The following is a 27824-nucleotide window of genomic DNA, read 5'->3' on the forward strand; positions in this document are numbered from 1 at the left end:
AACCTCTCTCATCTTCTCACTCCCATCGCCAATTCCTACCCCATTTAAGGCCCCCAATCCTTTTTCCCCTCTCTTACTACCCATTCCTGTTTATCCCCCCATAATACCTGTATCACTCGCTGCAGACCTAACCCCCTCTCCCCCGCTACCATACCATCTTATCTTGCTCCCCGAATCACCTCTCCCCACCCTCTAAATGGTCTCAAGTGTAGTTTCTTTTCTTTTCAAAAATAGTTTCATTCCCTTCTGTTGTACTCAGATTATATTTTTCAAAAAAACTTACAAGGGGCAGATTTTTACCAAAAGTTTACAGTTCATTCTCAGACTTCTGCCCAGGGTTGATTTCAAAGTTGCTAGATCCTGTGAATTTAATGAAATGCTGTTTTTTCCTTGGGGCTGTATCTTGGGAACCCCTTGCTCAAATGACCCAACAGTTGGGGTATGTCTACACTGGAAACTTCAAAGCGCTGCTGCAGGAACGCTCCGGCGGCAGCCCTTTGAAGTGTGAGTGTGGTTGCACATGAGCACTGGGAGAGAGCTCTTCCAGCACTCCTGGTAATCCACCTCCATGAGGGGATTGGCTCCCAGCACTTGGAGCTTGTCTACACTAGAGCTTTAAAGTGCTCAGACTTGCTGAGCTCAGGGAGGTGATTTTTCACACCCCATAGCCAGCAAGTGAAAGTGCTATAAAATGTAAATGTAGACAAGCCCTTGGATTACAACCACCACCCTACACTCCCATGAGACATAACAAATTTCAAGCCAATCCAAGTAAGCACACCAATTCCAGAGCATTAAGAAGAGTCATTCTTTTAACAGGAAGGGCTTCCAACCTTATCTAGAGCAGAGCTGCTGCTCAATTTTATAATACTGCATAAAACTGAAGGGAAAATGAAGTGGGGGGACCTCTACATATCCATCAGCAACCCAGCAGGCTCAGAGAGGTGTTAAGTGGCCCAGGCATCTCAGTTACATGTTCCCAGCTGAAACAATACCTGATGGAGATGTCTTAAATACCAACACCACCCACTGATGTGAATGGAGCAGTTCAAAGAAAGAACCTAAGTTTCGCTTGGCAGCAAGAATCCCATGATGCTCTGCAGGTAAGTTAATTTTCAGGAGTGGAATTTTACTAAGCAATAAACTTTTGAAATTGCTGAAAGAGATATTTTAGGGATCTTAACCACAAAATGTGCACAAAAGAGTTAACACTACCCCAAAACAGAAATAAGCAATGACTAACCATAAGGTACTGAGGCAGTTGTAAAGTTACAAGGGAACAGAAAATCTTAGAAAATGACCTAAGATAAGAAATAGGTACCAAAAAGGAGGAAATAGACAAGTATTGGAATGAGAAACACAAAAGAGTAATATGGGTATAACAGCCCTGAGAAAGAGGAAGTAGACACCATCCGCAGTCTGGACTGACAACAAGTACGTTTGGGGAAGGGCTTCCGCAGCTGTTGGTATCTCATGCCTCTCTGGGCAGGTGCTGTCTTTGTTAAACCAACAAATCCAAACAAAGCTGATTTATCTGAAGTTTGTTATTAATAAACTAACCTGGACTTGAGAGAACCCCTCTCACTAATCACATTTACAATTTTTACAAGTATTAGTTATGAACTGGATGTTAATTATCAATGAATTATTAATCAGTTAACAACAGTGTTCCCTCCCCACTCTCCTGGAGAGTTTATGATATGTGTCAAGCATGAATGTTCTCAGCTCCGTACCCTAGTCTCAGCAGTATGTTCTTGGTGCATACCTGTTTGAGCTCCCCATCCAGAGGGGAAGAACTTCCTCAGATCCTGACTCACATGGGAGGGGGGAAAGGGGCTCAGACAACCCTAGAAAGACAAGCCCCCTCAAATCTGACTCTGGAGGGCGCAGGGTTGGATGGTCACATCCCCATAGATGAACAGGAGCCTCACATTCTGGCACATACACACAGATGCAAGGCTCACACATCACCAGGGGGCAGAGACCCCCAGATTTCAGCTCACATGGGGGATAGGGAGATGGAGGGAGGGTATAACCTAAGATATGTGAGCCAGGTTCTGGAGGAAGGTTGCCTAAGTGAGGGGGTCACATCCCTGTGGATGGGCCAGGTGGCCTAGATCATGACATACACATGGGAGGGGAATGTGGGGCTGACAGGTGCCTCTGCCTCATTCCTCCTCAGAGTGCTCGGGGTAGTGCTCAGATTCGATGACTAACACACACTTGGGGACACCCAGGTCCTGTGATGTAGAGGTAGTTTTCCGAGAGTTAGCCTCTCTCTGCACATAAAAAAACAATGAGGAGTCCTTGTGGCACCTTAGAGATTAAACACATTTATTTGGGCATAAGCTTTCGTGGGCTAAAATCCACTTCACTGTATTCCATTAGGTGGGCGACGGGGCATGCGAGACTTAGCTTGCCTAATTGGAGAAGCAAACTCTTTTTGAAACAACATTTTAATTTAATTTCCCTCAAAGGCTGGTGGGCATCAAGCACTCTGTTTGGGTAACCCTTGTCACTCAGTCCCTGGTACAATGATGTGAGCCCGATCTGATCTCTGTCTGTCAGCAAAAAACGTGTCAACTTGAAGAAAAGCGGTCTTTTCCCCATGGGCTGTAACTCAGGAACACCTTGGTTAAAAGGCTCCAAATTTAGATCATTGACGGTGCCCCATGTCTCCATGAGATATATCAAATTTCAACAAAATTTGATTAACAATATGGATTTCAGAGCATTTAGAACAGTCAAGCTTTAAACAGAAAACTGGCCTTAACCTTAATTCTAGCAGAGATGTCACTCTGCTATAATGCTATAGATTTTTCTCCTCCTCCATAGGAATTGGTGCTCACATGACTACCTTAGTCTGATGAATTAAAAAAGTGCCCAGCTACACTCTCCATTCAGTTTAGCCTTTGAGAAGCAAGGAGGCAGCAGCACTGTTGAAGTGTAAATCACCCACCAAAATCTTGCCAAAAGTTACAGTATGTGCAACAACAGGACTTAACTAGAAACCCACAGCAGTTAAAAGGTGTCTCCCTGTAAGCCTCTGCTCCTCTCAAACACCACGGGAAAGGGTTTAAAATGCACTTTCCACCTAAGGCAGCTTTAGAAGCAGAAAGGAGGAAATTACCTTACAGACAGGGTAGTGTGGCTTTTGCTTTTTGGCATAAGCTGTGGGAGGGATATTTCTGCTCCATTTTGTATTTTCACAGCATATCAGAAATATCCCCATCCAGGGGTTATTATAATCTAATTAGCTTTTCAACATGGGTAAGCACATTCTAATGAGAACACACCCCAAGTTGTCAGTCTCTCATCCATCACAGATGGGCACTGTTCCCTCTTAAGTCAAAGAATTTATGTTCCTTTGGATCTTCCCTGCAGCCAGGTGAGTGCAGACTTACAAAAGAAGATGGGAATCCAGCATTACTTGGAGGTTTGTCACGCCATTTGGCTATCCTAAAAAAGCATAGCTGGTTTTCTCCTTTATCAGAGGGTCAGTTTGGCTGCCTACAGGGGCAGAGTACTGGGGTAGAGAATGTTAGTAAGCCTGTAGACCAGTCCCTTTTTATCTCCATAGACTTACGTTTCCTTATTAAGTCAGTAACAAGCTCCTCCTATCAGCAGTGACGGGGTAATGGTGCCACTATAAACACTCATCTTGGACAGATGCAGCAACCCTACACCAACATGTCCCATCTGTATGAGGGAAACTCCCATCTCTTTGCTACGTCCAACCATGTAATCAGTTACATAACCTACTCCAAACAATTGCTGCTAAGTCTGTCCTGGCCTGTCTCTTTGAAGACTTGTTGACAGCTCACAGTAATTTGGTTCCATTTAGATAGAATTCTGCTTTTAAGTCACATTTCCAGTGTTTTCCTCCTCTAATTCGTTACTACTAGGGATGTTCACAAGAAAACAGGATCTTCATAACTTGAGCACAGGAATAAGCAGATACACAGAGGAATTCCTAAGGAACAGAGATCCTGTTTTTGTGCAGATTTAGTAAGGAGGAAATAAAAGCACAGAAAAAAAAATATGACCTAAGCAGAACTGTCTCTAAAAACAATGTATTTCAAAGTATTCTCTGATGAATCAGCAGCTCTTTAAAAAGGTGTCAAGAAAGAGCCAGTAACACAAACTAGAGAAGATCTTGCACGTTTACATAGTCTTGTATCCTCAGAGATCCTAATGGGTTTTATAAATGTAAAGAATACACAGAGATCATACCAGCCGTGCCTGGGATGGGACACAGCAACTGTATAGTAGCAAACAGTGAAGCTACACTATAGCTCAAGGCAACAAGTGTGACTGAAACTGCACAGGGAATATTATGTATGATACGAGAGAGAGGGACCCTTTAACGAAGAATTTAGAAGATGCCAAGATGCTGTTACCTGGTAAAGACCTTCATCATCCTCTTGGATCTCTGTGTTTGGCAGGCTGTGATGTCGCTCATAACCTGTCCGGCACATGCCATTGGGCTGTCGTGCTAAATCCAAATGGTGATCACTGGACGATGGGGTCATAATCATTCCCTGACTGGCTGGTGAGTGACTTTTCCGTGACACAGTCTCCTTCCGATGATGGATCAGTTTCCTGGCAGATGGAATGGAAACAGGGGTATTAGGGACACGGGCAAAGCAATGAAGTCAGTGCCCAATGCCAAGAAGCTTAAGTCTGAAACTGGACTGTGGTTACAATAGACCTCTCCATAGTAAGGATCTTTACTGAGGATAGAATAAGTCCAACTCCACTGAACTACTAAGGAAGCACCTCTCAAAGAGGAAGGAAGGGTCTTTGTAAAAAGCACATGATTTGTGAATCAGGGTTCACAGGAGATATATCTCCACTTCATAGTACAGAGGGCTAGTTGTTGTGCCACACGCTTTAGATTTGCCTGCACCTTAGCTCTATGGCTCCCTTACAGTGTCCATGATTGTTTGATTTGAGGTGAAACAGATATGCCTCAATCCATAACTCAAGGTATCGAAAGTCTCATAGCAAGCAATCGTTAATGGTGTATTACAAAGACACCCTGCTCTGATGTTCGCTAATCCCAACAGATTTACATTTTTAAGCAATGAAGGAAAGAAACAAAAGCACCCAACTTCAGCAAGCTCTGGACACCAATTCAGCCTCTCTCCATCTTTAAATGCCACTTTCTTTGTCCCCCAGGAGTTGGCTATTGAAGGATCACTCTGCAACTGCTGCCCACTGAAGATAACATATCTATTCTTTGTATTCTATACAGGTTCTTATACTGTCCTCAGCACTGTAGTGTCTCAGAGCCTTCCAGAAGTGCATTAAGCAATGTGGCTGACATTTGTCATGTGTGGATCTATTCTCCCTCAGACCCTCTCCCATGGAGAAAATTGTGCGTACAATGCAGTGATTTATTTGGGCTTTTCTGAGGGATGCAGAGGGTTGAGGTCCAGTATCCACAGTGGAGATGCCCTTCTAGAGATGCTCTTCTCCAATCCAACCACTACAAATTGTGTGTTTGTGGGTGGGTGAACACACATACACAAAAATCATCAGTGCCTATAGGATCAATACCTTTGCATCTGGAGCCTTAAGCACAACTCAGACCACCCAAGGAGAGGAGATGCAAGCCATGCACTATGCAGTGAGCACCACTGCTCAGGAGGGTTTTTATTTCAGGGCAGGGGAGTTATGTGTCACTCTACTAGCTGCACAGTTTCCTTTACATGATGCATTTGGCAAATTCAACCTTGAAACCACTTAGCAGCAATGTCATGTTGCTGAAATATCACACCTCTGAGCCATCTTCTAAAAAGTGCCTAGGTGTTTCAGTGTCACTGGCTGGACAGCAACTGCAGAAGGTGCAATTATCATGCTATCACCAGGGACGGAAGAGTCCTCATCCTGGAGGAGCAAGGGCCAAGGACAGAGAGAAACAAGTCGTCTCTAGACCTTAACACTCCATCACCGACTTTAGCGGAGAGATGTTCTCTAGTTCATGTTTTAACCAAGAGCAGATTTAAATATAAAGGTCAAGAGGCCAAGTGACCTACGAGTTTGGGGGCAGGGAGAAAGGAACCAGAGGGACAGCTGCATCTGAGAGGGCAAACTGGAACGGCCAAAGAAGGTGCAAAATCTCTTTTCCCAACCTGGATTGCAATTGAACCAGAGTATCCCCCACTCCCTCACACTTGTAGAGAGAACTGTCAAGCAAGCCTCTAGCCAATGTGACACTCTAAACCACATGCGGTGAGTTAGATTGGCAGACAGGGGCCCCCTGAGTTGGAGAAACTGCTTTGCTTGGAGGAAAATGGAATTGTGGGCAGAGATTGAGAGTAGGTACTGCAGTGGTGACTGGAGACTCAGCTGTTCATCACCTGGCTCCCACATCAGTGAGTTTGAGGGCTCCCTGAGTACTTCAGTCCTTTGTTTACTTAGCAGCAGTAGGGCGCCAGTTACCAACAGCCAACCTGGCCATCCCTTATTAACCACACCCAGGACTGGAACAGTGATCAAACTCCCACCGTGGCTGTACCACTAAGTTCACTCTTTCTCTGCCTCTTGGGAAAGAGCATGAGCTGTCAAGTCCCAATCTGTCCCAGGTACTGGCTGTACTTACTGGAGGACATCCCTCTGCTCCAAGTTGTATTTGCCTCCATTCTTCATAGCTGCGTTGTGGATAGCCTCAATAGCTCGATCAATAGACTGCAAAACCACATCTTGTTCCAGCACCTATGGAACACAACACGCTACAGGTTACCATATCTTAATATTCAGATTCCTTTCCATTGCACTTCACAGTGAGAGAAGCTGATAGCATAAGAAATCCACAGGAACAGGCAGTGCAGAGAACTCAGATGACTAATGGAAACAAGAAAAAGGCTTCAGTTGCCCAGAACCATGGCATATGATGATAGTGTCAATTGTTCTGGTCTGTTCATTACCTCTTTGAAGAACCAACTTTTTAAAAACTGATTTTTTTAAAATGTGCAGGTGTACACAAAATGGATTCTGTCTATTCAAGATTTATTGTTAGAGATGAAAAACACATCACAGCTCCATGCACTTGCCTTCCAAGCCCTGAATTCCAATAATTCATTACATGAAGATCAATCACAAAGAGCATGGAACAGCTCTTCAGATCAATTTCACATTCAGATTGCCACAGTAAGCTTTTGAGTTTCCACTGCAACACACAGTTTGTTCCATGCTCATTCCTTCAGCTACATTTACCCACCTCTGGAGTAACACGCACACCAAGTATCTGGAGACCCTCTCATGCCAGTTGGCTACAGTACAGTTTGTCCTTTTATTCACATTTTTCTTGCTAGTTTTCTAACAATTTTGCTGCTGAAATGGCTTTTCCAGATTCCCATTCAAGTCATCATTGTATCATTTGCTCTTCTATTTACACGCCTGCCAGTCAATTTAGCACTTTTTTTGTTGACAATATCAGCTTTTCAAGATGAAAAACACCAGAAAACATCTAATTCATCAGTCAGACCATGTCCAAAAGCCTTGGAACAGGTTTAACTGTCATTCACAGTGGCTGTGCATTCAGGAAAATAATACTGCACCACACTGGCAGGATTTAAAACTGCAGCAGTTTCCCCAACCTAGTTGAATTACAGGTCAATCTTCCTTTAACATGGACTTTGGACCTTCCATTCCCCAGTGATTTTGCACCATGGCTTTGTCTATTTAGACTTCAAATCCTAGATCCACTTCTCCCAACCCACTTAGCAGAGATGGAGGAGGCACCATGCTACAAAACCCGGGCTAGGTGCTTATCCACACAAGGCAAGTTGGACCAGGGCCAAATAGCTTGCACTACAAGGAATGACTGGAATGAAAGGACAGGAAAAATTCAAGTTGGCCGTTATGCCTGAAACATTCCTAAAATATTTTGTATATTAAGACTTTACACGTATTCAGCACCTTCCACCTGAAGTTCTCTAAGTGCTTTACAATCATTACGCAAGCCTCGCTTTTAGACACAGGGCAACTGAGGTCCAGGGCAGACAATGTATTGGTGAGTAATTTGTGCAAGGTCACAACAAGTCAGTAGTAGAACCCTGAATATAGATAGTTGGGAATTAATACTCCTGGGCTGAGTGTGCTGACCATTAAAAAAACCACTGCCTGCATTCTCAGTTCAGTGCATATGAGTTTTCTGGTTGTAATCAGGCATTCACTCCATCTGTCTGAATGCTGAGGATCTCCTTCATTTTTCCTTGCTTTACCCCCGCCCACATCACAGCAACCATTTATCTGGCCAAAGAGCATTTGGAAGCTCATCAAGGATGCACCTTAATTGGCCATGGGGGGTTGCTGCAGAGCAGCACAAGGCAATCCCTCTCCACAAGGGTTGGATGTGCTGCCTCCACAGCACTGGTGTGCAGGCTCTGATAACACACTATGTATTATTTATACATTGATTAATTACTAAGCCAAATGTGTATTTACAGCAACCTGCAGACAACACTGAAAAATGCCAAACAAGGCAGGGAATGAAAGTGCCTCTGAAACACTTTTTTCAAAGAGACCATTTAAAGTTTTTTTTGTAAGACAAGCAATAAGGAGAAAACAGCAGGGGAATCTGTTTTAGGAGACAAATCCAAAGTATGTTAAAATAAAAATATCTGCTCATTAAACACCACAGATGTGAGCTAAGCTACCTCTAACAGCCCAGCATGCACCCAGGGAAAAATCCCCCTCAACCCCTCCCCTCATAGGCAGACTTCTCCACCTCTAATGAAAGATCTAATTTAAAAGCCCAAGCAGGGCGTACCTGAATATATTTAGAACAGTGTTTGGAAAGGGAGGAAAGGCAAAGCATTTCAGAGAAGGCATTTCACATTCTGAGAAGATAGGAGAAAACTTAGGTGAGCTGTGTTTCCCCTCTGGGACAGGAAAAGTATAACTGTAAGGAACTCTTCAGTGCTTCCCTCCCCAGAGGAGGGAGGGCAACTTCCCTGAAAGCTACCAACAGCTCCTCTGATAAAAATGTTTTAGTCCCTCCACATGCAAAGCCCCTGCACTGCCTCCAAAATGTCTTCGCTGAAGGTGTGATGCAGCACTTGCCACTGCCTCTCAATACACCTCTACCCCGATATAACATGACCCGATAACACGAATTCGGATAGAATGCGGTAAAGCAGTGCTCCGGGGGGGGAGAGGCTGCGCACTTCAGTGGATCAAAATAAGTTCGATATAACGCGGTTTCACCTATAACGTGGTAAGATTTTTTGGCTCCCGAGGACAGCGTTATATCGGGGTAGAGGTGTACCACTGACCTGGTCAAAGGGCTTGCTTACCAAATGACGCACTCACTTCCCAGTATATCCATTCACATCAAACTGCACAATTAAAACAATTCTCAGGCTTTCCACAAAGTGTGCACCACTACCAAATCTTGCCACTGCATGATCTTACGGTGACTCATCTCACTCTCCCCTCAGTGCTTTAGTTAATCACTGCTCCATTACATATTCACTGGAAGCCCTTCAGGGCAAGGACTACACCTTTGGTCTTTAAGCACCATGCTTGCAGTGCTATATAACTGTGTTGCATACCTTGTGCTGATTGGCTGTTTGCTGCTGCCTCTCCTGCCCCCTCCATTCCTTTACTCTACCATTCAGCTAATCCACATCGAAAGGAATGAAACAACAAAATCAAGGTACAGAACTAACAAGAAATTTGCAATCCACCACACTGTTAACTCTACTTACATGTTATATATCCCATTCTCTTACCTAGGGTTGCCAACATTCTAATTGCACAAAACTGAACACCTCTGCCTCACCACTTCCGAGGCCTCACCCTGCCCCTTCTCTGAGGCCCCATCCTTGCTTTCCTGAGCCCCCTCCCTCTGTCACTCACTTCCCCCCCCCCATCCACTCCCTTTCACTGGGCTGGGATGCAGGACATGAGTGAGGGCTCCGGTTGGGGGTACAGGCTCTGGGGTGATGAGGGGTTTGGGGTGCAGGAGAGGGCTCCGGGCTGGGGTAGGGGGTTTGGGTGAAGAGCATATGGATTCTGGAATGGGGGTGCAGGCTCCAGATGGGGCCAGAAGTGAAGAGTTCAGGGTGCAAAAGTCTCTGGGTTGGAGTGTGGGGAGTGAGGGCTCCAGCTAGCGGTGTGGGCTCTGGGATGGGGCCAGAGTTTCAAGAGGGGGCTCCGGGCTGGAACCAAGGGGTGCGGGCTGCCAGGTCCCAGTGGCCCCTAGGTGCATGGGCAGTCAGGGAGGTTCCATGTGCTACACTTGTGCCTGTAGGCGCCACCCCCATAGCTCCCACTGGTCAGGGTTCCGGGCCAATGGGAGCTGTGGAGCCAGCGCTTGGAGTGGGGACAGCACACAAAACCTCCCTGGCCACCCATGTGCCTATGGGGCCGCAGGGACCTGGCAGCTGCTCCCGGGAGCCGCATGGAGCCAGGGCAGGTAGGGAGCCTGCCTTAGCCCTGAGCCACCTCTGCACCATCAACTGGACTTTTAACAGCAGGCCTGCCAGGGTCCCTTTTCAACCAGGCATTCTGGTCGAAAATCAGACGCCTAGCAACCCTACTCTTATCCTTTGGGTGACTTGGCTATTTAGACTAAGATCTTCAGGGCAGAGGACTCTCTCTTACTCAGTGTTTGTACAGCACCTAGCACAACGGAGTCTCATCCTAGGCACTACCATAATAAACATCATCATAATGAATATAGCAAAGAGTCCTGTGGCCTTATAGACGTATTGGAGCATGAGATTTCGTGGGTGAATACCCACTTCGTCGGAGAAAAGAGAAAAATTCTGTGCAGTCAGAAAGGACTATGGATTCTATAAAGGCAAAATGCCCATGCATTTGACTTAGACCAAATCAGCAGGCCCCCAACAGCAAGGATACCGGATTATGGAGCCCTAAGTATAATTAAGTGGTCAGTGGAACTATAAAATTCTTGTTAGCTATTGACTATATGGACTATGAAAAATACTGCGTAGACAAGGAAACGCTCATTTTCCTGGAAAGGAACAAGGGCTGACAGGGATTAAATGGACACACTGACTACGGCATCTAGAAGAAAGTGAGTGGGTGGTGGAAGCTGCACTTTCTAATATATCCCCAGGTGGGGAAGTGAATGTACAAGGACACAGCAGAGTGTACTCACAGGGCTATTCAGATGTTCCTTGCTTTTTTACCACCTGCACTGAAATTTTTTTTTTGTTGTTCTGTGTTTGTACAATGCAGTGGTGGACCATGACTGGGCTGCCGAGCCACAATTCTAAACAATAGTGCTTTAAGAAGAATCAATAGGATACTCTTAACTAACATGGATGGAGTCAGACCGATATTTTAGAGATGTATTTGTAATGAACTGGGAAAATATTTTGATTAATATTGTATGTCACTCAGATTCCCTGTTCCATTTTGTACTGCTGCCTACTTGAACACATACAGCTAAACCAAAGGGGGCTGCAGAGGTGCCAAGTAAGAAATGTAAAACAATGACACAGATAAGTCCATTTCAGTTGCACAGTTGTAAAGAAGATAACAATTGATAGCTCCATCCAGGCTAGAATGGGGTACCCTCCCCAAGGCCAACTGGAATCAAAGAAGACAAACAATTTAAGAGACCACAGAAAAGGGAGAGGGGATTTGGGTCAGAAAGGAAAAGCTGACAGCTGGGAGATAGGGAGAGACATATGCCGTGAGCAGGCAGCTAAACCCAGCTAGAGATAGAGTTAGCTGGGATATGAGGGATTTATGCTGGTGTAACTAATATCAGTGTAAGCCTTTCACTGTTACACTTAGAGAAAAGTGTATGTCTACACTGCTATTAGACACACACAGCTGGCTGTGCCAGCTGACTCGGGCTTGCAGGGCTTTTTAATTGCACTGTAGACTTCTGGGCTCGGGCAGCCCAAGCTCTGCCACCCTATCACCGAGCCCAGAAGTCTACACAGCAATTAAAGAGCCAGAGTAAGCTGATGTGGGCCAGCAGCAGATTTTTAACTGCATTGTGGAAATACAATAAATGCTTTGCATCTTTTGAAGAAGCTATTTCTATATCACTACAAACATATAGTGTCACCAACACCCAGAGAAAAAGGGCTTCTGGGTGCCAAGCCCAGTGGGACCTGCTGAAGTAGTCACAGCTGGTGCCCAAGGGCTGTAATCCAGGTCCCAGTCAGAGCAGGTGAACTGCAGAATTCCATCCAAGGATTAGGCTACATCTACACTGCAATTAGAAACCCACAGCTGACCCATGCCAGCTGACTCAGGCTTCCAGGGCAAGGCTGGTTAATTACGATATAGACTTTTGAGTGTGGGCTGGAGCCCAAGCTCTTTGACCATGAGAAGTGGGAGAGTCCCAGAGCTTGGACTTCAGCTAGAGACTGATCATCTACACTGCAAACGAACAGCCCTGCAGACAGAGCCCCACGAGCCCAAGGCAGATGGCATGGGCCAGCCGCGGATGTCTAACTGCAATGTAGACATACCCTCAAAGGCTCGAGGCCTCAAACTGGGGGGTGATGCACTTGGTAAGATCCATAGATGGGCTAGTGGTGCAGCTAGCCTGGCAACCATGACAGTACTGATAGATTTTATTTGAAAAACCATTTATACTGATTTTCATTCCAGAAGGTCGTACGAGAAGAGAGATTAATTGCAAGTTTTTTGTTAAATCAATTAAAAAAAATTGTATCAGAGAGACTGTGCGCCACATCTGGCCTGGCACAGGTAGGCTGGATACCGAAGGCGAAGCAGAGGGAAGAGCAGCTAACTTTGACAGCCACTGGCCACACTAGTGTTGGGTTAGTTATACCTCAGTTTATAGCCTATAAAATGGGGCTCCTCAAATACAACAAAAATCTCTTATGCATGTGAAATTCACTTAACAGGTTACATTTAAATATGCACTTGAACAGTATACAAGGATTGAGGTTTCCTTCTTTACCTTCCATAAATCAGTATTTCTCTCTCTACTGATAGCATGACCAAACAGGAAGCATGTCGCTAAAGCTGGTCTGCAGGCTTCCTCTTACCCCGTAGCATGGAGAGCAAACATTATGATGGGGGGAGGAGAGGCTAATACAGATCTACACTTTGTGTCACCAAGCACAGGCAACCAGTGATTGGCCAACCAGCCAATCTGTGACTGGAGCAGCACACCCTTCACAGATCCCAAAGGGACAGGGATGGACACCAGCATGCATTTCTCATTCCTGATATCCTCATTCAGCTGAGGGCAGGAAATATTTAAACCCTCTAAAAATCTGAATTTTTTTTCCCCCTCCTGAAAAATAAAATTCAGAATTTGTCAGTATTCTTGCTATCCTTCTTCCAGCACTGGGAAGGGAAATTTCAGTTGATTCAGGGTTTTAGCATTTCTCAGGAAACCCCAGTGGGTGTATTGTGTACAATGGCATTCTAACCTTTCACCTCAACAGTCCTCCCTCCCTTCTTCCCTAATACCACCAAAAATATAAACTTTCCCTCCTTCCTCATTTTGCATTCATCTGAAAGTGTCATTCTACAAAATGCCTGGGCTCTTTAAATGCAAATAAGAGCGAAGAACTTGTTCAGCAGTCCAGAATAATCATACGTTTCAGACAATCATTCTTCTAGACAAATAGACTCTTATGGGCTGAGTGAACAGAAAATGGACTGCAGCCATGCTCTGTGCACACACACGTGTGTAAGATTTACATATTTACTGCATTGGCCCATTACAGATATGACAGGCCCTACAAAGTCTCCCTTCTAAAACAAGCTTTTCCTTGCCTTTGGGAAGGTTAGACAGAAGGTAACAATATTCCATCTCTTCCAGTCTCTCCCAATTCTTCATGATCATGGGGACATCTGATCATGTGCTTTAGCAAAGTCATTACGCACATTTCAGTGTTACCAATGCTGTAAGACAGCATAGAATCCTAGAACTGGAAGGAACCTCGAGAGTTATCTAGCTTGGTCCCCTGCACTCATGGCAGGATTAAATATTATCTAGACCATTCCTGACAGGTGTTTGTCTAACCTGCTCTTAAACTACGGAGATTCCACAACCTCCCTAGGCATAGACAGGGGTTCAGATGATTTTACCATCATGTCATTGCTCACAGTCTCCGGACAGTAGTATGAACACCAGGCGCTCCATTAGCAGTTCAGTTCTGGTGCAGTGGCACTGTTGATGACTGTTGAAATCAGGATATTTATTTTTCCATTGCAGATGCACCCAAGGACTATGATACAACACAAAATTGATTCTTTGTTACTCAAAGATTAGAGATGGACATTACCTAGGAAAGCTTGAAAAAGTCTTATTCTTTAAGATTTGTGCCAACAAAGCAGCAAATGCATCCAATAACCCAGCAGGACAATGACTACGTAAGATACAGTATTTATAAATTATTACAGATCAAACCTGCACCCTTCACACCATAATCATCAATGTAATATAAGATGAGCAGTTTAAAGAAATGATTGAAGCACTTTACCCTGAATATGCTTCTCAGAACAGATTTAAGTTCACATAGCCATTACTAGATGGCAGAAGTGAAACGAGAGAACAAATTAAAGAAAAAGAATCCACATAGACACAAGTACAAAATGGTAAGTCAATCTTGAGAAGTGACCCATGATGGTTACAAACACCTACATGGGGAAAAACATGCACCTTCTTTCAGCTATTGTTTCTACAGTTGAAAAGGAAACTGCAGACCACTGTGTTTGCTGAAGATGCCATTCAAGAATGAAGTGAAAAGTATGACAAGATGGTCTTTAATGAAGCTATGAAAAAGGACAGAATTCCTCAAGGACAATTATTCTAAACTTCTGACATATGGGTGTTTGGCATTGTATTTAAACTTCACTGAAAAAAAAATCAGTAATAGTAGTAGTTACAGAAGTCCAAAAATTCTTCCACAACTACCCTCCAGTTTAATGGCTGAAAAAGGAGGCTTGATGCCCCAGTTCCTCAGTGACATTTGGTCTCTATCTGCATCCAATTACCGCAAGTATATTGAAATGTTTACAAAGCACAAGGAAACTTTGGTCAAAACATAGCTTACATTTTATATGACCACTAATTACAAAAGCAGTTGAAGGTGGTTTTAGAGGTACTTGCCATATTACAGACTGATGTAGTCTCAATTGAAATCTGTCTTGAACTGATTAGTAAAGAACTGGATCTACACAAGGAGAAAACTGAAAGACTATTCACAGAAGCTATGGAACTGTCCCATTACTTGGTAAACATGACAGATCCTAAAGACAGAGGTCACAGGATGGCGTCCACAAGAGGAGTCAACAGCTGAAACATGGCTGATGGAGCCTAAAGCTGAGTTCCTTTCTTCTGTTCTAGCATTTAAGATTGACGATCCATATTTCTACCCAAATCTACGTTTAGGAAGGAGGCTGCAGCAAAATGGTGGAAAATGGAAGGTAAAATCATGAAAGACAGAACAGCTGAGTTTAGAATGCTGTCATTTTTCAAAAGAACTCTTCTACATACCCAGCTCAGCAGCTGTGGTAGGATTGGCATGGTCGAATCTTTGTAGCAAACTAGGGCTGAAAACACAAACTGGTAAAATTATATCAATATTCAAGGACAGGCACAGAAAACTGGGGCAAATACAAAGCTTTATTGGGCTTTATTGTATACCTACAGAATTTCAAGCTTTTCAGTTTAGACAATTTTATGTTTGAAGGATATGTTTACAAGATCAATCAGATGCTGTACATTGTGCTTTATTTACTACCACTTTGCAGAGAGTTTTTTTAGGTGTGTCCCTTCCTCCAGCAGTAATTTCTCTTCCCCCAGGGCAGGAGGGGGTGGTGGAAAAGGAGAATCACAACCTTGTTCTGCTGTCAATACTCATACTGCCAATAACCACAGACACAGATATTAGCAGCAAGTTCTACAGTTTGTTTCAACCATTTCAAGAGAGTGTCTGACTTGACAGGAGAGAGAAGGGAGAAAAATAAAGCTGACCTCAATCCCCTGAGCCATTGCTTGCTGCTAGATCAATAGCAACCATCAACAAGCAGTTATTAGAGGGAAGCTGCCAGCAGTCTCACAGCACCTCTGTCACCTGCAGGGTTGGCCAGGTGCAGAGAAAGAAAAGCTAGGGATTTGAGAGACAGGAATCAATGAGAGTGGCAGGTAAGCTGTGGATTTAGACCAGACAAAACCTAAGTCTGCCACACAGAGCACAAATGTAGCTTTCAGGTATATGCTCCATAAACACAACAATATGTACTTTATTAAAGCCACTAATGAGGAAAAAGCACTTCTTACCCTCAAGGAGCAGACTGAGCAGAAAGTCATTAGCTAATTTTTTTTTTCTGGACAGATGTGAGAATTGCACAAAAGGAAATGTAAACTAGACAGAAAATCCCAAGGACCTTTTTAGCAGCTGTTGCAACAGAACCCTAGGGCCTGAGAGAACAGACTGTGCTCCTTTCTACCAACCTTTCATTAACATCAGCATAAACTTTAAAGAAGCCATGAGAAGTTCCTTAAACAAGGATTATTCTGGACTTGAGGATCAAAGACAGCCTGCCAGCTACAGGACCAATTAACAGCCAGGCTGGAAAAGGAGCCTCCAGTGTACTGGACACAGATTATACTCAGCATGCAATCTGAGGGTAAATCAGCACTACAGTGGCACTGCTGCACTTACTACTACAGCACTGAAAGGGTTTTTTCCCATTGCTGTAGTAAATCCAAGAGGCAATAGCTAGGCTGATAGAAAAATTCTGCTGTTGATGTAGCTTCATTTACAGTGGGGGTTAGGTTGACGTACCTACGTTGCACAGGGGATGAAATTTGTCACAGCCCTGAGTGACATAGCTAGGTTGGACTAAGTTTTAGGTATAGACCAGGCCCAAGAGTTTACCTACAGAAAGGCCTAATCACCACCCATCCCCCAGTAATTTGCAGGATTCTTTCCACTAAGCCAGAGAGGCCCTCATCTTGATGGGGAGATGGTCACTACAGCGTTCATACTGTTTGCTTGCTCCGTGTTTATACTGTTCAAACCAAGCCTGCAGGCAGCAGACACATCTGGAAAACAGCATTATGTAAGTACATGACATCATGTGACACAGGAGAGTAAGGAAAATATGGACAGATGTACAAGGGTTGTGCATAACCTGATCTATAAGTCTGCCCATGGCAGATGCAAAGAGACGATGCAGTGACCAGGTTCATGCTATGATTTTTTGACATGTCCTGCCTTAAGATGCCAGCTGTCCGTATATGGGAAGATGATGGTATGATGGGTTCGGTCTCAGAGATCCCCTTGGGACTATCACCTGATGTGCTGAAATTACCTCTGAGCCCGTTTTCCCAGCCAGCTTGGGACTCCAGAACCCTGCCTTGTTGAGCGAGACACGCTAACCTGCTGCAATACAGACTCAGGGTCTGGACCATGCCCCCAAAGCTGCAGACTTTAACTAAAAACAGCTCAGCAGGTTACCCGTCTCCAGCACCCAGTCACCCAGCTCCCAATGGGATCCAAACCCCAAATAAATCCATTTTACTCTGTATAAAGTTAATACAGGGTAAATTCATAAATTGTTCATCCTCTATATCACTGACAGAGAGATACGCACAGCTGTTTGCTCCCCCAGGTATTAATCAGTTAGTCTGGGTTTATTAATAACCCAAAGTGATTTTATTAAATATAAAAAGTAGGATTCAAGTGGTTTCAAGTAATAACAGACAAAACAAAATAAGTCACCAAGCAAAATAAAGCAAAAACATGCAAGTCTAAGCCTAATACATTAAGAAACTGATTATAGGTAATATCTCATCCTCAGAGATGTTCCAATAAGCTTCTGTCACAGACTAGACTCCTTAAGTCCCTGTGTCCTGGGCATGAGGACTCCCCTGACCTGGACAGGGTTGGGGAGGGATACCTTCCCTTAGTAGATCTAGGAAGGGATCTGTTTTTAAGCTTATCAGAGTGCTTGTGTCTTACGCTTATGAGAAGGCCTAGATGAAGGATCCTTTGCTCCAACTGTTTCTGCTCCTGAGTCAGACACTGAACTAGGAGGTGCACTCCGGGATGTCTCAGATCAATGTACAGAGAGGTCTCCCCTGGATTTGACTGGGGCCTGATGGCATGTTCCAAAGGTGTTTCCAAAGCTGGAGTTCTATTGCCTGCCACATCTGGCTAGGAAAGGAGTGGCAGGTAGTGCACTTAGTGGAGATATGAACTTCTTCAAGGAAACAGAGGCAGTACAAGCGGTCACCGATGACTAAAAAATAATCAGGGGCAGGAAACAATTCTTAAAGGCCAGAACACTGGATATACTCTAAATCTTGCATCAGGAGAGCAGAGAATTCCCCTGGGGCAGAGATTTTAACTACTATCTAAACTTATAAAAACTCCTAACAATAGCAACTAACTATTCAAGAATTTTGAAATATTTACAAAAAAAATTGTCAAAGAATTTCAGTTCCGGAAATTCCAACTCAGGCCACGTGGTTATAAGAAAGAACTTGAGAGTTTTCTGTACTGCCCCTTCTGCCCTCAGCATGGAGCACAAGGAGAGCAAGGAAGCAGGCAAAGACCCAGGGACACTGGTTGCTAGAAGTCTCAAGTTCATGGAATACACAGAGGGGCCAGCACTCAAAGTATTTGACAATGGGCTCTTCAAAGAAAGGTGTAACATGTCCCAATGGCTGGAACTTGAAGCTAGACAAATTCAGAATGGAAATCAGGAGTAAATTTTTTTAACAGTGAGAGTTTTTAACCATTGGAACAATTTACAAGGTCACAACGGATTCTCAATTACTGCCAATTTTAAAATCAAAATTGGATATTTTTCTAAAAGATCTGCTCTAAAATAGTTTAGGGGAAGTTCTCTGGCCTGTGTTATACAGAAGGTCAGACTAGATGATCACAATGGCCCCTTCCAGCCTTAGCATCTAGGAATCTATGAGTCAGTTATGAGCTGTAGGATTCCAGCCAATTAATGATAACGTTGTGGGGAAGGGGGTCTGATAAGTGGTTGCTGCACATTAAACATTTCTATCAATTGGAGTCCCATTAATCAACAGTGAGACCCTCTGAAACAGGAGCACAGCCTGGGCTGACTTTTAGGACCAGGATAATATCACTGCACAAGTCAGTAAGCCCTTAACAAGCACATGTGTGCCCACTGTCTGATGGCACTTAAAAAAAATAAAAGTTCATCTTTAGGCCTGGCATGCCACTATTTCAATTCTCTGCTGTGCATTCTTCAGGAAGCCACTACACCGGGGTTAGGCAAACAGCAATCCCCTGGCTTGGAAAGAAGTGAAGCTTCCGAGCCAGAATTTCAGAATTTAGACAGCAAGATCAAATGTGGTCCACACATACAGTAGTCTCTGAAGCCAGCCCAAGCTCTTACAAGGAAAGCTTAAGACCACAAACAAGTTTAGACTTCCCCAAATCTTACAGCTGGAGGCGATTTCCCTCCATCCCCCCACCTCCTGGAGCACACAAGATCATCCTTTGGAATAACAGCCACAATTATTTCTAATACTGCTTTTATCTCATGCCATCAAGATAACGGAAGAAAAAGCCTGAAATCGATTCCAACAATTAAAGGGCTGTAGGGGTGGCAGGGTTGGTAGTCAATAAAGATGATGCTAGGGCAGACACAAACTTCATTATTTAAAACTGAAAAGCTTCAAGGAACTCTGCTTTCTTCTGGCTAACCAGAATAGAGCTCTCAGCTCCAGTACCTTTGATTCTGCAAAGCTCAGGAAAGTCTGACTCTGAAAATATTTCAGGAACGTATTTCCAGCGTGCACGTGCGCGCGCACACATATACACACACATCCCCCTCTTTATACACTATCCATACATGAATTATACAATATTATTGACTGGTATGTCACAAGCTTTCATTTGATACTACATGACACTTTTTACAGATAAATACTATGATAGTAACGTGTTAGCTGTAGTAAGTGTTTCAGGCCTGACAGGTGCTCACAGAACATTGGGCCCTCTGCCAGTTGGTACTGAGGGGCTCTTAGGGTCACAATCTAGTATTTTGTTCTTTCACAAGAAAAAGCAAGCTACCCAGTTAGATTAATCATACATGGCAGGAAGCAAATACAAAATTAAAATAGAGCTAACCCTCATCACTGCTGCAAGTTAATAAGCCTTGGGTCCAGGGCAATGATCTTTTTTTAGTGGTAATGGATCTTTGCTCAGAATACTGTTGCAGACTACCATAGGGAGGAGAGGGCGAGGGGGAATACAGAGAAACAGATGCAGTAGCTGATGAATCATGTTTTCAGTCTCATTTCCATTCCTCCCACATGACAAGTCTCTCACATTTTGTATCACAAAGGTTTTGCTGTGTGAAATAAATCAGGGAGAATTTGGTTTGGCTGATCTCTTCAATAAAAGTCAAAGTTCTTATTTATTCAAGAGCCACCAACAGCAGAATTGAAATTGTGTTACTTTGGACTCTGATGCTTTTGCCACTATAAGGAGATTGGACAAACAATGAGGGCACAGGGTGGTCAAAGTCAAAATGGTTCAAAGATTGAGCTCTAGAATAAAAAGAGTTGAGAAAAAGTTACATTCATCTTCATCAATCTCTGAGGAACCCAGTCTCACCAGATCTAAACTTGGACTGTCACTTAAAACACACAGGAATTTTTAAAAGCACATCTCCCCTGCTCCTGAACTTGCTGAAAAGAAACATGGTTTTGATTCCTCCTATGGGGCTAGATCCAGTCTCCTCACTGGATTTTAGCATTTGAATAAACGGAAATATTGTGAGCAGACCAGATTTCATGTTATTTTGATTCCATATAGGGCTCTGAGACAAACAGAGATCTAAAGGTACAAACACAAATTTCAAGACATTCAGGTTTATGTGAGTTCCTGCGAAAGTCCTATTCATCAAGACCCCACTGGCTGGGCTTTGTAGTCTCATGAAGTCTCTTCCCCAGAGCTACTCCCCTGGAGACCACAAAGGTATGTAAGGAAGCTGTTCACACCCATATATGGAAATCCTTGGCCAACCTATACAGAGAAGGGGTACCTTCATTTCAGAAGTGTCCCGACAAGCCTCAAGACAGATGCAAGACATTTCACAATTTTGATCTAGGATTCTCACTTCCCTCTAGATAACGGAGATTATGCAGGGTGCAGATTCAGAAGGTCAGGGATGAGGTTGGAATACAATTTATGGAGCAACAATGACATAGAAAGCCTCACTCCCAGCCAAAAGAAAGATGCAGCAACTGGACAGATGAATTCACCCCCAACCATATATGGGAAGAGAATAGCCAGAAAAGGGGACTGCACACTTACACCAAGTTTCTAGAACACCACAGGCTGTGTGTTCTAAAAGATGAGCACAGGGCTGGGAGTCAGGAACCCAAGTTTAATTTCTGCTTTGACACTAACTCTCCAGTGGTCTTTGGCAAATCACCTACCTGTCACCTGCCTCAGTTTCCCCAGCTGTAAAATGAGAATAAAAATTTACCTAACCTTATAGGTGTAGCTCTGAAGCTTAACATATTAGTGTTTGTAAAATGGTTTGGGGTCTTCAGATACACAAGAGCAAAGATATGCCCACTATTACAATTAAGTAATTCAAAGTGAAACTCGACAACACCTTAGCAAAGGGTTCAAATGGAAATTTCTGTATTGATTGTCAAGGTTAGGGGAGAAAGTGGGAAACATGCTAGGCCAGGGGTCTCAAACATGCGGCACGCAGGCTTATTTTCTGAGGTCCGCAAGCTCCTTGCGCCCCCTCCTCCTCCCCCAGTGTTTACCTATAGCGGCTCCTGCCCTACGCACACCGGGGGCAGGGCAGGCTCACAGTGCCTGCCTGCCCTGCCCCCACACTGCTCCGGGAAGCCAGCAGAACCTGTGGAAGGAGGGGATCAGGGGTGTGTGGGGCTGTTGCTTCAGGCACTGCCCCCAGCAGCTCCCATTTGCCGGGAACGGGGAACCCCTGCGCCTCTCCTTCCCCAGGTTCCGTCGGCTTCCCGGAGTGGCGCAGGGGAAGGGCAGACAGGGAGCCCGCCCCACAAACCTCTCATGCAGCCGAGCCCTCTGCCACACCCCTGCTGCACCCTGCACCCCAACCCACTGTCCTGAGCCCCCGCTGCACTCCTACCCACTGCCCTGAGCCCCCGCCACACCCCTCCTGCATCCCCTGGGGGCAGGGAGGGGACAGAGTTGGGGTGGGGATTTCAGGGAAGGGGTTGGAATGGCAGCAGGGAAGGGGTGGAAAGAGGTGGGGCAGGAGTTGGGCCTCATGGCAGGGTTGGAGTGGGGGCAGGGCCGATGGCGGTGCGAGGGAGGTGTCAGTAAATGCGGCCCTCGGGCCAGCGTACTAGTCCTCATGCGGCCCCCGTGGTCATTTGAGTTTGAGACCCCTGTGATAGGCCCATCTCTCTACTGTAGCACTGCTGCTCCTTGAACCCCATTAATATAAGCACTGGGGGAAGAATGCATCTAGTTTCAAAATTCTTCCTACTTTGCCTGATGACAACAGTAATCTTTGTCCACTTGCCAAGACTTGAGAATGGCTACTCCTTCCCCTTTAGAAGTTAATCTCATTGACTCTTGAAGGGGATGACAAAGCAATCCATGTGCACACATATAATGAATAATTACAAGTCCAACATGCAGCAAGAAGAAATACAGTCTGTCACCTACCCTTGTCAGATCAGTTTCCTTCCTCCATGAAGTGCAGCACGTTTACCGCATTTGTTCAAAGTGGAGTCATTGCGTGTGGAGAACACAGCTAGACATTTAACACACAGTCATGGAGAAGGCTGCTCTTCTCACAGCAATTAAATAAACTAGACCAGAAAGGACATTCCTACCCCATCTGAATCAACAAGACACTTTGCAACAAACACTAATATAAACAACAGATCAGATGTAAAACAATGAAATCCACTGATCTGGGGTAGATCTATTACAGCTTAAGTACCAGTTGATCACCAAGCTGGCAGTGGACACATTTGGCCCTTGCAACAGTAAGAATTCTGTATTCAAAATGCATCTTGTGGTGAAATAAATTACAAAACTGGAATTGCTACTGCCAAGAAAAAAAGGTTTCAGATTAACACCCTCGCCTTTTGGAACAACTATAGATCACATGCATTTAATTTAAAATCTTTGCACACGTAGCTCCACTAGAACCTATGACTCATAAAATTTGGGTTATGACGTTGACTATATAGGACCTTGTCTCTGAAGTCTAATTTTCTTGCAGACTGTACAGTGCTATGTATTGAAGCTATTTGTATTTCTTTTTCTAATAATACCCTTTGCGGAATTGATTCTTTTACCAGTGCCCAGACCGACAGCTCAGTTACTGAATAGATAATCTTGGTTTATAATGGCATGAAATTTAAATCTTTCACTAGGGAACAAGCCAAGATGTAAATAAAAATAAACAGAATTTTTAATAACATCTAAACTCTACAGGCAGGGGAAGAAAAAGGCAAGGCTGTTTCTTGGAACGAAAGCAGAGCTCTAGTAACAATGATGTTAACAGACAGATTCATCTGTTTTCCAAATTTCACTGTCAGACAAAGAGCTTATTTTATATTCTGGATTTGATTTTTGCCATGGCCACATAAATATGCCTGGTTCATGTAAGGAATATCCACAGATTAGCAAGGGACTAGGATATGGTATCTGGGACTAGAGCCTTGATTAGTTTACACTGTTTTATGAGTCAGTTGCAAACAGAACAAAAAAGTATATCTTCCTCCCTTCCCAATAAAGTCCTTTGTAACTCTAAACTATTGTGCCACCACCTTACTGCAGAGGGCCCTGCAGAGACCCACCGAAGGCCCCACACAACCACTCTGACAAACTAAGTAATAATCCCAATACTTACACAACACATGAATGATTAAAAGGACAGGAAAACATGCCTTATAGTAAAAGGCTCAAGAAGCTCAATCTTTTCATCTTAACAAAGATGGTTAAGGGGTGACTTGATCATGGATTGTAAGTACCTACAAGGAGAAGAAAAATTTGATAATGGGTTCTTTAGTCTAGCAGACAGAAGTATATCAAGATCCAAAGACTGGAAGTTAAAACTAGACAAATTCTGACTAGAAAAAAAGGTATACATTTTTAGCAGTGAGGATGATTAACTATTGGAACAGTTTATCTAGTATTATATGGATTCTCCATTATCCAAGTCATTAATGAGAATACGGAATACTACCAGACCCGGCTGACCCCTGTGGTAACCCACTAGATACGCCTTCCCACTTTGACAGCAAACCATTGATTACTACTCTGAGTATGGTCTTTCAACCAGTTGTACATATACCTTATAGTAATTTCATCTAGATCTTATTTCCCTAGTTTGCTTATGAGAATGTCATGTGAGACTGTCTAAAACCTTACTAAACAAAAACCCCTAAGACATATCATGTCTACTGCTCCCCCCCAACGCATTAGGCCAGTAATCCTGTCAATAAAGGAAATTAAGTTGGTTTGACATGATTTGCTCTTGACAAATCCATGCTGCTAATTCCTTATAACCCTATTATTCTCAACATTGTTTAATAATTTGTTCCAGTATCTTTTCAGGTTTCGAAGACAGGCTGGCTGGTTTGTAATTCCCTGAGTCCTCACTGACCCCCTTTTTAAAGACAGGTACTATGTTTGCCCTTCTCAAGTCCTCTGGGACCTCACCCATGAGCTCTCAAAGAGATTTGCTAATGGTTCCCAGACTTTTTTAGCTAGTTCCTTAAGTAGCCTACGATTAATTTTGTCAGGCCCTGCCGACTTGAATACCTCTAATGCACCTAAATATTCTTTAAACCTGTCCTTCCCCCTTGTTAATATTAGTTGTGTTGAGTATCTGAACACTATTAACCTTTAAAGTGAACACTGAAGCAGAACAGGCATTAAACACCTCAGCCTTCTTCATCAGTTATTAACTCTCTTTCCCTGCTAAGAAGGAGGAAAGTGTAGGTATCCATTTTTCCTCTTGCTCCTAAAGGACTTAAAACACCTCTTCTTATTGACTTGTATGTCCTTTGCTAGGTGTAACTCATTTTGTGCCTTAGCCTCTCTGATTTTATGCCTACATGGTTTGGCTATTCTTTTGTATACTTCCGTTGCAATGTGTCCATGCTCCTGCTTTCTGTAGGATCCTGATGGAGCCATATTAGCCTCTTACTATATTCTTCTTCTTCTTTCACATTGGGATACTTTGCAACTGTGTTTTTAACATTGTTTCCTCAAGAAACTGCCAGCTCTTCTGAACCTGAACTCCTTTTTTCCCTTAGATTTTCTTCCCATGGGACATTGCCTATCATTTCTTTCAGTTTGTTAAAGTCTGCCTTTAAGTCCCTTGTCCTTTGTCCATAACTAGTACCTTTCATCTAAGTATCTCAATGTTTTGACAACAACATTAATTTAACCTGAATCCTCCAGTGAGGTAGGTCAGTATTATCACCAGTTTACAGACAGGGAAACAAGGTACAGAAAAATTAAGAGACCTGCACAGTCATGCACCAAGTGGAAGAGAAGCCTAACTCCAAGTCCTGTACCTTAACCACAAGAGCATGCCTGCTCACAAACACCACATGCAATGTAATCTAAGACCAGAAGAAAAGACCTTGCCTGAAAACAGGTACCGTGCAAAACAAGGACATCTGTGTTTGCTCCTCACCACAGACAGCACATTCCAGAGACACATCACCTAGTAAGAGCAATGTACAGATGTTGTGTCTGAAACAGCAATTCATCCCTTGTAATTAAGCAATGGTTTATCATTTGTTCAGATGTAAACAATAGGAAAGATTCTTTAATACATACGTACTGCATGCATTTTGTAACTTTAATTGATCTCTTGATTAAACAGATCTGAAGTGTCAACATCACAGATCAAGAAGTAGTGAGGAAGTAATAATACAAAACTTTAGCAGCAGAAACTGAAAAACCCAAAAACAACTTGTGGACAATTAGTGCTGTGAACGGCTGAGGCTAGGCATTATGGGGGGGATGTGTTCCAAAACCAATACCAAAACTCTCTGACTGTTGCAAGACGCTGGGAATGTGATGGGGAGGCAGCAAAATTGACTGAGTCACCCCAGGGACACTTTCCTTCCTCAATATCAACCAATCTACTAAAGTGCTTCCTGAAACCCTAGAGGAAGACAGCACACACCAATCCTTCATTATGTATCTTCCCTTCATACTCCTTTCTCTTCCTTTACCATTAACAGCCTCAAATACAATAACCAAACCCACACTATTTAGGAATGAAGCTGTGCTCTCAGATGCATACTTATACCATTAATTGATTTTAAGTAAATGGAAGTGCCATGTCCACCTGAAAGGTGCATTTGACCCTTTAACTCAGTGGTTCTCAACCAGGGGTACATATATCCATGGGGGTAAGCAGGGGTCCTCCAGGGGGCACATCAGCTCATCTAGACATTTGCCTAGTTTTACAACAGGCTACATATAAAGCACTAGCAAAGTCAGTACAAATTAAAATTTCATACAGAGAATGACAGCTCTATATACTATACACTGAAATGTATGTACAATATTTATATTCCAACAGATTTCATAATTAAATGATAACAAGAAAGTAATAGTGTGCTGTGACACTTTTGTATTTTTATGTCTGACTTTGTAAGCAAGTAGTTTTTAAGTGAGGTGAAACTTGGGGATACACAAGACAAATCAGACTCCTGAAAGGGGTACAGTAGTCTGGAAAGGTTGAGAGCCACTGGTTTCAATGTAAAATCTCCACTTTTGAGCAATTACTTTGAGACCACAGAGGGTCCCTCCTGTCCCCCATTTATGACCACTGTACACATTTATTAAACATGTTCATGAATGTTAAGGAGTAACGGATTTGTCCTCTGGGCCACCAACATAGCTCACACGCAGCAATCCAGGGCATGGAGACAAGTTTTATTGGATTCAAAAAAGCCTAATTATTTTAATCAATGTGCCACAAGTGATGAGAGCTTATCTTAGCAGTCAAACCAAAAAAAAAGGGGGGGGGAAGGCATTTAAGATCACTAGTGTATTTCTAATTTAATCATTCAAAACTGTGAAACATTCCAGAATTTCAGGTTATAACATGAAATCTTTAGCTACAGTAATTAGAAAGGGCTATAATTCCTCTGTCTGAGTAATTTAATTTCAAATAAAATTTCATCTCAAAGCATTAGGGGGCCCTGACATATCATCTCAGCTATTCTGACAGCCTGAAGAAAAATGTTTTATTTCAGTTTCTTAAGAGTGCTTAGAAGTGCAGGCTCAGCTGTAAATCGCTACCTGCTCCTTATTCTCTAAAATAAAATTTTATTCTTAGCCTAAGTGCTTATTCGGTACTGTGTCAATGCCCTGATTAGGCTCTCTCGCTCGTTAGAAGCTCTGCCACATCAGAAGCACACAGAAAAAAGCTATTCAAGTGCCACAGAAATTTAAGAGATTTACATAACAGATTGCACTTGTGTATACATTTATCTGCACTGTTCAAGAATGAGTTCTGCTTCTTACAAGGGAACACTATTTCAGGGGTACGCAACCTATGGCATGTGTCATTTTCAGTGGCACTCACACTGCCCAGGTCCTGGCCACCAGTCCGGGGGAGGGCTCTGCATTTTAATTTAAATTTTAAATGAAGCTTCTTAAACATTTTTTAAAAACTTCTTTACTTTACATACAACAATAGTTTAGTTATATATTATAGACTTATAGAAAGAGAGACTTTCTAAAAACATTAAAATGTATTACTTGACACGCAAAACCTTAAATCAGAGTGAATAAATGAAGACTTGGCACACCATTTCCGAAAGGTTGCCGACCCCTGCTCTATTT

The 27824-nt window shown here is 43.4% G+C and overlaps 2 protein-coding genes across 3 annotated transcripts in view; both read right to left on the minus strand.

Moving 5' to 3' along the window:
• The window catches only part of LOC127053554 (protein ATP6V1FNB), a 354802-nt gene that overhangs the window by 53652 nt on the left and 273326 nt on the right, over window positions 1-27824 (minus strand). The window lies entirely within an intron of this gene.
• Window positions 1-27824, minus strand: part of NCKIPSD (NCK interacting protein with SH3 domain) — a 94678-nt gene that overhangs the window by 51255 nt on the left and 15599 nt on the right. The window contains exons 2-4 of one of the 2 annotated variants that reach the window (XM_050958457.1): window positions 23857-23977; window positions 6608-6720; window positions 4401-4602 (exon numbers count right to left, since the gene is read on the minus strand). In XM_050958457.1, coding sequence (XP_050814414.1) covers window positions 4401-4602; window positions 6608-6720; window positions 23857-23865 — 324 coding nt within the window. In that variant the 5' untranslated portion in view covers window positions 23866-23977. The remainder of the gene's footprint in view (window positions 1-4400; window positions 4603-6607; window positions 6721-23856; window positions 23978-27824) is intronic. The other variant, XM_050958456.1, reaches the window with a different exon arrangement.

The sequence above is a fragment of the Gopherus flavomarginatus genome, chromosome 6, assembly GCF_025201925.1.
Source record: "Gopherus flavomarginatus isolate rGopFla2 chromosome 6, rGopFla2.mat.asm, whole genome shotgun sequence".
NCBI classification, from domain to species: Eukaryota; Metazoa; Chordata; order Testudines; family Testudinidae; genus Gopherus; species Gopherus flavomarginatus.